Source organism: Epinephelus moara, chromosome 1 (assembly GCF_006386435.1).
Source record: "Epinephelus moara isolate mb chromosome 1, YSFRI_EMoa_1.0, whole genome shotgun sequence".
In the NCBI taxonomy this organism is placed as follows: Eukaryota; Metazoa; Chordata; class Actinopteri; order Perciformes; family Serranidae; genus Epinephelus; species Epinephelus moara.
Genome location: NC_065506.1, coordinates 25725654 through 25738819, shown reverse-complemented (window position 1 = coordinate 25738819; position 13166 = coordinate 25725654). Strand labels below are relative to the sequence as shown.

At 39.8% G+C, this 13166-nt stretch overlaps 1 protein-coding gene across 5 annotated transcripts in view; it reads right to left on the bottom strand.

The window, feature by feature from the left end:
* rufy2 (RUN and FYVE domain containing 2) overlaps nucleotides 1-13166 on the bottom strand; it is a 33848-nt gene that overhangs the window by 3796 nt on the left and 16886 nt on the right. For 4 of the 5 annotated variants that reach the window (XM_050036239.1, XM_050036402.1, XM_050036325.1 and 1 more), the window contains 11 exons: nucleotides 13004-13073; nucleotides 12390-12491; nucleotides 12129-12245; nucleotides 11944-12036; nucleotides 9988-10062; nucleotides 9802-9899; nucleotides 3111-3230; nucleotides 2661-2790; nucleotides 2424-2518; nucleotides 1097-1145; nucleotides 899-979 (listed from right to left, as the gene is read on the bottom strand). In XM_050036239.1, coding sequence (XP_049892196.1) covers nucleotides 899-979; nucleotides 1097-1145; nucleotides 2424-2518; nucleotides 2661-2790; nucleotides 3111-3230; nucleotides 9802-9899; nucleotides 9988-10062; nucleotides 11944-12036; nucleotides 12129-12245; nucleotides 12390-12491; nucleotides 13004-13073 — 1030 coding nt within the window. Of the gene's footprint in view, nucleotides 1-898; nucleotides 980-1096; nucleotides 1146-2423; nucleotides 2519-2660; nucleotides 2791-3110; nucleotides 3231-3884; nucleotides 7185-9801; nucleotides 9900-9987; nucleotides 10063-11943; nucleotides 12037-12128; nucleotides 12246-12389; nucleotides 12492-13003; nucleotides 13074-13166 lie in introns of those variants that run through there. The other variant, XM_050036477.1, reaches the window with a different exon arrangement.

Genomic DNA, 13166 nt, shown 5'->3' with positions numbered 1-13166 from the left:
GTGCATTTGGGATATATATCTCAATCAGAGTCTTTACTGCAGTTCGCGACACACAGCCGCTTGCCCGTTGTCATGGATACGTTTTACACAAACCAACTAGCAGACAGTTAGCAAGGCTGGATCGAGATGCATGCCCAAAACAAAAGCCCACATTTCTGGTCCTGAGTAGAAACGCCTATTTCTAAACATTATGCACGACTTGGATATTAACAGGTTTTTGGATACACGCAAATATCCAGGTAGGTGTCTGAAGGAGTGAAAAAGGAAAGCTGTGCTCGCATCATTGAGCTCCAGCCGTTCCACTTTTCCATATCTGAAGTGATAAATTACATGCAAGAGTTTATCTGTGTATGCACAGCTGCATGTAAATGTGGATATTAGTGGAATAATTATTTTCATTAGCCACGTAAACAGCTTAGTAGGGAGTATTGTCTTTTTTGTATGAGGACAAAAACAATATTTTCTGCATGTAAACGCAGTGAATTATTCAGCATAGCACTACTGTGGATCCCTTTGAGGCTAAAGCCATGACTGCAACATCAATCTCCTCAAATGGTTGTTGAGTTCCTGCACATTGCCTTTTCAGCCATAGTGGCTTATTTTCTGACTTCTTGTTGCTGCTGGAAACTAAAACAACTTACTTCCTGCATGAAGGATGACTTTGCCGTAAATAACAGGTGACAAAACAGTAAGTAAATTAGAATGCAAAAGCTTTCATTTTGTTTTATCAGTTGGTGTTTACTTATGCAAAAAGGATATGGTTTACTAACTTCCTCACCAACATCAGGGGCCTACAGATGATGTCCAGTCCTAGTTTTGACCGTGTCTGGATTTCAGATGTGTGAACACATGAAATTGGAATTTTTCGCTTCATATTTGTGGTTATTTGTTGACTGACCTTTCGTCTTGAGATGGAGAACTCCTTCTCACACAGCTTGCAGTGGCTGGCTTCCTTGTCCTTCAGCCAAACCTGACCCCCCTGCAACAACATGATACAGTAAATCTCTGTTTCACCTGAACCTCACATTACAGACATTAGTAAACAGCACAACTTCACTAATACAAAATCTATACTAGATTTTTTTTGTTACTTTACCTGAAGAGCTTTGTTTGCTTCTTTGATGTCTTCAATCTTTAGTTTGGATCTGACGACAAAAATGATAAAACTGTTATAGGTAAAGGAAATACATAAAAATCAACCACCTCAGGTCATCAAACATTTATTCGTTCTGAGGGAATTATTAAAAACAGTAGAAACTATTGGAGGTTCTCTTTTTAGTTTCATTTAGAAAAACGTGTTTGTTCTTTCTCAAGAATTGGAAACTTCACTTTTTTGCAAGAATGTAAATTACAAGTAAAACATGCAAAAACACTGGTATGGTACATTAAAGCTACAGTTGGTTTTATGAAAATAACTTAGTGTCATATCTGCTGAAACTCTCTATATTCTGAAAGAAGTACATGAGAAAGATGGTCTGTAAAAAATCATGTTCGTGCTCCTCTTCCTACTGCATCTAGTGACATTTTCTAAAATCGAAGGTGGTGCTCCAATAACAACCAATTGGAGCCAAGAAGTCTAAAGCAGCTGTCAATGCTTGCGAAATATGGTCAAACTAGGCAGCATTGAACAAATATGAATCAAGATTCTGTTTCTCTTCTCAAATGTTTTAAGAAACGTATTTTAGTGTACTGTTTAGCTGCAAAATGAGAAGGTTTGTGACCCCGCCACTGTACCAAGCACCGCCCACCGACTAGACAAACATCCCTAAAGTCGGAGCAACAACTTGGAAAGTCAGATACAAGATTTGTTCAGTTGACTTCATATTATCAAAAACATGGCGGACAACAACAAATATTTGGTTGATTTTAAGAAACTTTTTCTTAACACACATATGTCATATCAAGTTTTTGCTTACATATAATTCATAATATGGTATTAGGTTACAACTGTTAGTTACTGTCCAAGTATAGCATCCTAGAATAGTTAGAAAAGTTATTTATTAGCATTAACCACATTAACAGGTCAGGTAAAGCAATATTTTAGTGGTTTTAAGCCATTAATATATAACACATCTTCTTTGTGGTGTCCTTGTTTCCACGTTACAACCAATGAGCTCATGAACACACCAAAGTCGGAAGAAAGACTTTCTGAGGAAATGAGACCATCTGAAGAGCGTGTGAATGCAACATAACTACAGCTTGTGTGTAGACTGTCCAGGTGCTGTCCTGCCCTCGCAGTTGAGATCTGCCTTTTTTGTTCCATGTTATTCACTAACATTTAGAAAATAGTCAAGGACATTTGTGTATCGATGCCAAATCTTCCACTTCTACATAGCAATTCACCTATGAGTCTTTTTTTCCCCCCACCCCTCATAAACACAACTTTCTAATGGGACACATTTTTAAAATGAAAGCACACATACTCGCTCAGTTTGGAGCCCAGTTCCTCGAGAGCTTGTTCTTGGTCCTCACAGATGGTCTTCAGCTGAATGTTTTCATCCTGGAGACGATGGAACTCCTAGAAGAAAAATGCAACAGATGACATGCATCAGATCAAATCAGATCACGTGTTGCAAATGCTGGGTCACACACACAGGTATGTAATAAAACGTACTACACAGTATCACACACGGTACATTAATTTCTCTCAATCTTCTTACCTTCTTAAGTCCGTTGATCTGCAGCGCCTCTGTGCTGAGCTGAGACACAGTATCCCTCTCTCTGTCTAGATCATTCTGTAGCGTCTGCCTCCACTCCCTCTCTATCTTCAGGTCCGTCTCCAGCTGCTGGCTACAGGAACACAAACGTATATACACACCAGTAACAGGTAAAGATGACATACAAGAGACAGAGATATAGTGAGTAACAGATTATATTAGGCCACACTGCTTTGTATATGTTTGATTTAACTGTATTTTACTGTTTCTAGGTATGAATGAGGGCTGTGACAGTTTCAGTTAAAGGGAGAAAAGCTTTATCACCAACTGCTGGCTCACCATGCTACACAGCTTATGGTGTATTAGCCTCTGTTGTGTCTCTGAGCACTACAGCTTCTCTAGATTCATGTATGTGTGTGCCAATTAATCTGTCTTTGGAGGGGTTTTGCTTACAGTTGCCTTTCTCTGTGTTCGATCTGCCGCTGCAGGCTGTCGGCCTTGTTGGCAAAGTCCAACTTGAAGCGTCTGGTTCCCTCCTCGGCCGAGGTGCGGTGCCTCTCTGCCTCCTGTAATCTGCACCATTATAACCAGGGACAAACTCAGGACCATGGAGAGAAAAAACTGGGATGGGGCGCGGGGTTAGGATGGAAAGGGATAAAATAATACAGGAAAAGAGGATGACTGGGAAGGGACTGGGGTTTCTGGGTGGAAAGATGAAAGAGGGGTGGCTCTGGGTAAATGAAGGTTGCCTTATAACACCAGAGAGTAAAACATAAAAGAGTGCAGGGGTTCAAAACAGTTAGGAACACAAAGGAGTGATGAGTCCAAATAAAGACGCATGATGAAACAATGAGGGAAAACCGCCTTCAAGCAAAAGAATTGACAAGAAATAAAAGAGGACAGCTAACAGAGAGCTCAGACAGAGCGAACAGTGCTGTCTTTTGCAACGTCGTACAGTATATATCCACAGCATTTAGAAAAATATGCCAGTTTCATTGTTTTAACTCAACATTACACAGGGAGGAAACATTTATAGCTTGTTCCCAGGATATGTCTTTTAACAAAGGTTACATCTTAGATACTTGGACGATGAGGAGAACAATCCCACAACACCCTGACTTACAGCAACTGTTGATGTGGAGCTTTATAACTCCTTAAAATCACACAGTAAATGCACGTGTTAACAGCCCTCTGAACGTGGCCAAAAACTCAAACCACACCCAACACTTTCAAAACATCTAACTTTATTGGTAACGGTGGTAAAAGACAGTAGTTGTGAGTTTCCAACAGCTGTACTGAGTGTTTATTCATCTATAAACTGAGAGGAGTTACAGTACTATGAACATGGAGTTAGAATAGGTAGAATGATTACTTCCTGATCTATCACAAAAGTCAATAAATATGCCAAGACGAGACACGACGACACACCAAGTTCCCTTGAGAGAAACTCCAGAGGTTTACTTTTTTTTTCTTTTCTTTTCTTTTTTTACACTTGGCTCAGTTCTGTCTGTTTTACAGAAACAAAGCACATGATTTGAGCTAAAGCTGCTGGTCCCACTGAGCTGTATACATTTGCAAAACCTGACTCGATCTTTAAGTTTTCAGTTCAGGCAAATCTACACAAGGAGGAGATGGGCTGTGTCTGAAATCACTCACTTTTCACTGTAGACTGCACTAGATTTACCCACTCGTCTGTATGTGTGAAATCCGCTATCCTCAAAAATTCTAAAAGCGAAAAAAGTAGCATCCATATCATGTGACCTTCTTTCTGCTTGCAACATTTTATAACATTACCTGTCAGCGATGATGCAAAATGACAATGGTAAGTGCCAGGTATCTTTATTTTCTGCTCACTAGAAACTATTTTAAGTAAGAGAGTAGTGAGTGAGTGAAGAGGGGACTGGTTTCAGACACAGCGAGGGTCATCACAGCCAGTCAGAAGCAGGTCAGGAGGTGCAACACATGCAGAGCAAACTGGCAACAAATTAAAAGCAGGAGGCTGCACAGGCAAACTCCTGTCTGACTGAACATCAGGGATGGGAACTGAGCACCGGTTCCAGTTGAGAACCAGTTCCAAATTGTCTGATCCATCTGAATCGTACGTCTCTGTGCTTATCAATTCCTTTTATTGACGCTGCCATGTTTTTCTGACAGTTGTGTATTGTACCACAATGACGTCAAACTAAAGCTTCCACGCTGCTGGAAACTTGCAACAAGAAGGAGTCATGGCAGAGAGAGGAAGAAACAGTCCAATGCATGGCTTCAGTGCTGTTTGTAATATCTATAAAATGATACTTCAGGTCATGGTGGAAACACCAGCAATACACTAAAACAACTTTCTATACAACATGGGCTTAAATTCCATGAATGCCATGTATTTGACACACGTCGTACTAACATTAGCGCCACACAGGTAGGATCAGTAGATTTTTCTCTGACTAAAAAAACCTACATGAAAACAAATGCTGTACAAATATTCATTTCATCTACACTGTGTTTACACTCAGAGATAATAAAACACTTGCATTGATGCTGAAAACCTGTGTAGGCCTACTTTTTCCCCACACAGAAAATTGATCAGGAGTCAATAAGAGAATCGATAAAGAATCAGAGTGATAAGCAGAATCGATAATAGCATTGATATCAATAAATTCTTCCCATCCGTGCTAAACATCTGTAGCAAACACCACTGACTGACTGTGATGAAATATAGGCAGCTATACAAACAGTTTGTGTAGGCTGTATGAGATTTATGTTCCTGCTCGTGCTTTGGACCCAAACACTGTCAGCTCCATTAAGGTTAAAAAACAGCCAAGCATGAAACAACAAGTTACTCAACAACCTCTGCAGAGCCACTATGGATGCCACTTAGGGACAGGACAGTCATTATTAGGGGGGAGTCCAGAAAGTGGGGAGGGTTGCACATTTTTTTTATTTCTGCTGAGGGGATTTCAGTCTAAACTTTTTGGGAGAGTGGCAGGAGTATTGTAAGTGACTAAACTCTCCATCTCTCCAGTGAATATGACATTTGCCATTTCACTTTATTCAGCATTTAAACTGAAAGCACAGGACAGTGAATTAAAATGTGTCAAAAATGTTTAAGTGTCATATAAAGTGACAGTGACAACTTTTGGTTAAAAAAAACAAACAGTAATGGCAGGAACATTTTTGTAACCAGGACATATGAGTTTGATAGGTTTGCTTCAATAGTGGCAACTGGCAATTACACTATCTATTGTGCTTTTAGCTACATGAAAATTATTACTCCATTGAGAAATGTCGCACATTCATTGTGCAATTTTAGATACTAATAGCAAAATGAACTGGATGTACTAGATGTTGTCTGTAAGCCTTAGATGTTGATATTTGGTTGAATTTAGGTTGTGACGTCAAGTGACCATGATTCAATGTCAGGACAACGTCTAATGCCAGTGTCAATTGATGTAGAATACTGACGAGAGATGATGTTGATATTTTGTTGGTTTAAAGTTGTGTTGTTAAGCAACCAAAATCACGTCTTCCGAACGTTTCATACCAACGTCATTTTGACGTAGAATACGGACATTTAGTCGTAAGGTTTGGAGAACAAAGCCCAGTGTCTGAAAAATGTCTTACATCGTTAGAACTTTAAAATATTTCCAAACAAAATTTAACGTCTTTCTGACGGAATCCAAAGAAAATATTATCAACACTGGGAGGGGTCTTGCTTTTACAAAGTGCAACAGTAAGTTTAGCAACAGCTCCCCTACCCCAATAACTGTTGTACAGTCCCTAAATACTACAGTGACACAACTCCGTTAACCAGTGGCTCTGAATGTTGCCAGATTAAGAAGTGGTGATACAACGGGAAAGCCCACTATACTCATTCTAACTCAATGTAAACAACAACAACAACGACCCTGTGATTACACCTCAGAGTCAACTATCTTACTGTCAGTGTTACTGCATATAAACTGACTACTGGAGACAGGAAGAATGTGTAGCATGTGTATGTGTGTGAGGCTGAGCATGTGAGTGGATAGATAAAGTAGTGTATGATTAATTAAAAATGTTTCTATTAAAGTATAACTGATGTAATATTCAGACAGTTCTCTGACCAGCTAAACCGGGACATTCAGAGGAAACTTATCTCCCCTTATCATAAACCAGCAAGGTTGTCTGAGGACAATTTAACTGAAGTTCATAAAAACATGTTGCAGTGGTCTCACTCTGCTGATGATGATCATGTTTCAGTAATTAAAAAGGGACCAAACCATGCATTCAAGTTTCACCTGATTCTGCGGCTGCTCCCCAGCCATTAAACCATCTGAATATTAAGTGCAAAAAACAGGAATGTTCCTTTAAGTTAAGTCAGTTTATTCATTCGGTCGTAAGCAATCGTGTGTCTGCGTTTTGCGTGGGTATGTGCATGTTTGTCCTCAGAAGGAGATGTCCTTGACTAGCTTGTACTGGTGCTCTGTGTCTGTGCTGGCACACTTAACAAATGACATAGCAAGCGTTCTGGTCTGACTTAGCAGATCCTTATCACTGCACAGGGGAGCAGGGATAAAATCAGGAAATAAACCAAACGTGGTTCCAAGGGAGCAAACGAATGGATGGATGAGTGGATGGATGGCATAAAAAGAGACAAACAGAAGGGAGGAAAGAAGGAGGAAAGAAAGGAAGGAAGGAAGGAAGGAAGAAAGGATGTCAATACATCAGTATTCTAAGTGGCCCCAATTACACTGAACACTTTAAGTGACTCTCAACATCACAAGCACAGCAGTAAGGGTAAATAAAAGGCATTAAAACACAGAAATCTGATTTCAGGCTGCCAGGTTCACACTGTCATCAGATTTGTTCAGTCTGGATATATTTCCCTCCACAGTAAGCATATGAGTAATGAGTATAGGTGAGGAGGAGAAGCACAGAAAGGTAATGTGGACAGATAGATGAATATAAATAACTACATCAGACAAAAAGTGGAGTTTTCAGGTGAAGTGAGCACAGAAGTACGCTATCAACATGATAGATTAAAGCCTGATCTCTCTAAAGTAGACAACACATTAAGTTCTGAGGGGGAGATTTATCTGTAACAGCTGGTAAATAATTTTAAACAGTAACTCTGTCTGAACGTTTTACCTTCTTCATTTGAGTTTTCAGCTTTAACACAAAACTCCCACTGAAAATAACAAGTGTACCGGGGTCTGTGTCCTACCAGCCTACTGTACATACACTTATAGAGCAGCAAAAACATTCAAAACCAATCACAAATAGGATGGAACAGACTCAAACCAATGGGAGAGGAGAGGGGAGGGGTGGACCGTGTTGACTGGTAGACGATGAGGTGAGGAGGGATCATAAGGCACCAATGAACCAGCAAGTCTCATAACAACTGATATGGAAATAAGGAGCATTATACACTGACTGTGGTGCAACACAGCATGCATGGAAAGATCAACAGGGTCATTTATAGACAAGATAAATTAAGGACTGCAAGGTTTCCCCGAGGAAATAGTTATAGGAAATCCTGACGCTTCTTGTCTCATATTCAGTTTAGTTAAAGGGTGATGGCCTGAACAATAATGTTCAATACACACTGCATATGATATGGTGCTTCTGCTCTTTTCCTCTGAAGGTTAACGTTATTTTTCATAGAAATGTATTCAGTTTTACGATGTTATGATGTAAGTGGAGGTGGCCTTTTTTTCACTTGGCCTGAAACCTGCATTGGGGACAGTGACTTCAAGCATATTTTTGGCAATTTTAGTAGATTATATAAAATTGAATCTCTAGGGCAATTGCAAACCCTGCCAAGTCTCTGTCAAGTAAAAGCTTTGGATCTAAAATTTCAGTAAATTCTGTACAAGAAAGACTTTTGGAGCATGCAAAAGTAAATAAATCACAGCTTTTAGCAGTTTTTAGTGGACAATAACAATGTGCGATTTAGTTTCAACTTTGGACAGCATAGAGATCTAAGATGCAAACACTTTCTAGTGTGTCTTTTTGCAGTTTCATGAGAAAAGTGCAAGCTGCCTCCAGTGAACTGAGACTACCTCTCCTTACATCAACAGAAACGAATACATCTTTATTAAATAGAACCTTATAAATCTTCAGGGAAAAGTGAGGAGGGAGGCATTTCACAAAACACATTTGATGACTGTTCAGACTGCCATGGAGTAACCAATCATATCAGAGACTCAGCTCAGTCAGTGACAGAGACTTATCAATCCCATCACACGTTGCAGCGTGATCTAAAAACCCTTCTGTAGTAAGGTGTTGTGCTGTGGAACATTTTTGTAAGCTGAGGGCACAGGAGAGCAATAAGGAGGTTTGGAGGAGACAAGGATTAACACCTTTAACCAATTTCCTATGAGAAACCTTTAAACAGTGATGAGGAGAAAGAGTCAAATACATTTTCTCCATGTTTTCTCCCAGTTCTCTTCTTGATAGCTTCAAGCTGCACTATGCAGACCTCTGAAAGGTTCTGTACGCCACATTCAGAGCAATGATACAGCAGCAAACCACTGTAAGCTACGTACAGATATGGAGGAATAATGGACTCCTGAGCAGAGAATTAAGTCAAGCTACCTCTGTGTGTGTGCTGTAATCCGAGCCTCTCTGTGGTTTGTTGTTATTAGCCAGTGCGGACGTGCGTTTTCATGCATGTGTTTGTCCAATTGGCTAGCTCATCTCCATTGCTTTGCACTGCACTCATACAGCAGTTATCACTAATACCATTGTTTAGTGCTGTTTATGTGATTAACACCATTAGCTGCTAGCTGCCAGCTGATTTACCTACATGTTGAGAACCATGTCCAGACAACTCAAATGCTCTGAATTTCGCATAGAGCCTCGTTAATAACTATGTACTTTTAAGTAAGTATTTAAATAAATAAATAAAATAAAGACAAGATGATGTTTGATGATTTTGTGATTTCTGATATAATTTTAGTTCAATGGTACAATAAAACTTGTTCTCATGTGGGTCAAACTTACTTTGCTAAAGTAAAGTATGTATGTTTTGGTAAATCAAAGAAAGACAGCAGAGAGCCTGGTTTGTATTGAAGGAGAGACTGAGGAGAGACTGAGGAGACACATGGGAGAACGTGATTTTCCTGTTCTGATTAAGGCGTGCTGTTCCTTTACAGGCAGCGAATCTCACCTTTGTTCCAGCTGCTTCATGGTGGCAGTGATCTGATTGGTCTTCTCCTCCAGACGAGTGATCACGTCGTTCTTCTTCTTCATCTCCTCATCAGAAGACTAACAAATGAAAAAGAGTCATAAGTAACAGTAATAATTACAGTACATGACAACAAGTCCAGCTAGGTGAGGATGTGCGTGTTTGTACCTGCATCTTCTGGTACATTTCTACGTTGATGGCTTTGACTTCATCCAGCTGATGTCTCAGTCCGATCAGTGTGTCCTGTTGATGAAAGACAAAGAATTCACTGTTTAGGTCACGTTTTCATGTGACTGCTTCTAGTTTCCTGCAGCAAGTCTCCTTAATTTAGCATGCTCGTCTTTCAATTTTTTCTGTCTTCCATTCATTCAGTCAGTCAGTCATTTCAGGGCTTTATTATTACTATTCATTGTGTATCTATTCATCTTCACAATTATTCATTCACTGGGGGTCTGAGCAAAATAAACCCAGGACTATATATATGTACATACACGCTGTTAAATCAGGCCTGGTTCCAGAATAAAATTACTTGGGGTGCATCTGAAACTGGACAGCAACAGCAATGAAAAACAGTGTAGAATATAAAATATAAATAATTTATTTCAATTAGACACACTCCAACCAAAATTGGCATGGAAAATAACGTTTAATGTGGTTAATGCTGGACATAAAAGAACCAAAATAGAAGGTGCGCATGGAGACGCCCACACAATCTGTGCGCCAAGACCTACCACCTTTCATTGGCATTTATTATTCAAATTTCAACTGAGGGTGCAAAATATTAAACGGAGGGTGCTATGCATGCTTTTGCACCCCTATAGAACTAGGCCTGTGATAAATACTGGCCAGTTTTGGAGCGTGGTCACATTCATGTGTATATACCAACATTTCAAGCCAAGAGCTACCAGTTAGTGAGCCAAAATATATGAAGGACACACTGGAGGTCACAATGCATGATACAAATATTCATATGTCACATACCCCATGCTCCTGTGCAATAATGATGCTCTCCAGTCTGATAGTTGATTCACCTGACGATGTTTTTAAAGACACCATCAACCTCCTTACAAAGCTGTGATGATGCTGCAGCCATGACAACTCCCATATGTCACAGCTCAGCTACAAATGTCAGCTGGTGGTGTTTATGTAGCACAGTTTACATGTTGGTAGTAAAAGGCCTGATGCTGGCAGGTCTGCCAGAGAGAGACGGGCAGAGAAGCTGGCACAGTATTACTGCTCCATGTGAGCATGTACGGGCTCTCGGGCTGGTGCTATATTTTTAGTTTCTGCCCCCAAAGGGCTTGTTATCATGCGCTCTCTGGTTGTGAAGACACCATGTCTCAAAAACAACCACATCATTCTCAGTCTAAATATATCCTTTCTTATCAGTTTTCAGTGTTTGCACTAAATTGGCGTCACCATTGACAATTACCATTTTAGGCCTGTCACGTAACTTCTTTTATTGGATGATATATTGTCACAGAAACAATTGTGATAAATGATATTACTGTTATTTTGAGACTGCTTGGATAGAGGGCTTGGGCGGTTTGCTGGTAGATTTACGGAGTGGAGGACGGAGTTGTTGGAGGGTAAAACTGCAAACGACGGACTGCAAGGGACTGCAACTGTCAGGTGCTGTGCGTCTTCCGCTTCAAAAGTGCAGCTGTGGGCTACGCAGGCTAAGCTTCGCCGTGTCATCTACAAAGTGTCGTTTTATAGGCCATTTATTCTGGCATCATGTTGGTTAAATTGTTGGTGACATTCTCATGTAAACAAGCGCACATGTAAAAACAACGGGCATAATCAAGGTCAGCAAAATGATCGAGGTCATGTCCATACATCGTACGTTAAGTCAATGACATCATTATCGTGACAGGCCCTTTACCATTATATGCAAGTTATTTATTAACCCATGTCTCTTACAATGTTCAGTCTTCATGTTCTGTGATTTCCATTCATCGTTAGTCACTCTGGATAAAACCATCAATTAAATGTCTTTTGTCTTTCCTGTTGTGTACATTTGGTCTATGTTCAGCTCTTGAAATCTTTTGTAAATAAATCAATACTCCACAAGGAGAGCAGAGTGAAGAGGTAACCAGATGGAAACACAAACTGTATGCTGACCTGCTTTTCATGAATGTCTTTCTCCAGAAGTTTCATGGCCAGCTCCATTTCCTGTTTCATCGACACCTGGACGACCAGCTCATTCTCTACATCCTATAAATAAACCATATACATGAATATATTCTGTTATTACTTCTGTTATTACAACATTTTATACACACACACACATGCAGTCCCAGTCTGACCTGTCTGAGCTGACACTCCTCCTTTAGTTGCCTTTGAGCCTCGTTGTACATCTCATCCAACCCCTGACGCGATTGTTTGTACGTATCTCTTTCCACTGTCGCATCACCTTGGGTTACCTAGATGAATATCATCAACAGGAAGAACATGTCAACCGAATCATGAGTCCGTTTTACCAGTTTGTAGTAAGAGCTGACAGTAACTGTTGGAATATTGAGGGCTGTAATTTTATGTTTATTTTATGTGCGTGTGTAACACTGTACCTCTAAATGTTGTTGTGCCTTCAGCAGAATGAGACTGTTTTCACTCCTCAGCTGCTGGTTCTCTTCCTGGAGTTTGATGATGTTGTTCTTGGCTATGGCTAACTGCACACACAAGATAAAATAATTCAGCTGATAGTGAACAATTTGACACTGACACTGTAATTTAAACAAAAAATATTTGATTAAATCATCACATCAGGTTTTATGATTGCTTAACCTGTATTAGTTGTTATAAAGAAATGACCCATATTACACTGAACAATATAAAACAAAGATAATACAATGGTTATCTTATTTATTAAATCTTTAATAACAAAGAAAAAACATTTATGGGTTTCTTTTGTTGCTTGTTCAGCCATCTTACTAATGATTCTCGTAACACTAGGTTTGGAGTCCTGTGCCTCTGAAAAACCTCAGTTTGGAGCCCTACACTTTGCCCTACCCCTTTATTTGTGACAGCCTTCCTTTACACATGAACACACAAAACAAAGGAGTAAGGGCACAGTGGTAGGGGCAAGAGGTATAGTAGGACTGAGCCTTGAACTCTGAGGTTAAGGTACCAACTTTCACCATTAGTCTAAATCTAACACAGGAATGCTGAGTGTGGGTCTCACCTCCTCTATGAGTTTAGAGTTGGACTTCTCTAGTGAGTCCACTCTGCCCTGAAGACCATGAACTGTGGAGCTGGACACACAAACACAGAAATTAAAATCAGCTTAATTTCATTTCTAATCTCACTGAAGTTATAGTACACATTTTTTTTCAGAATATGGGACT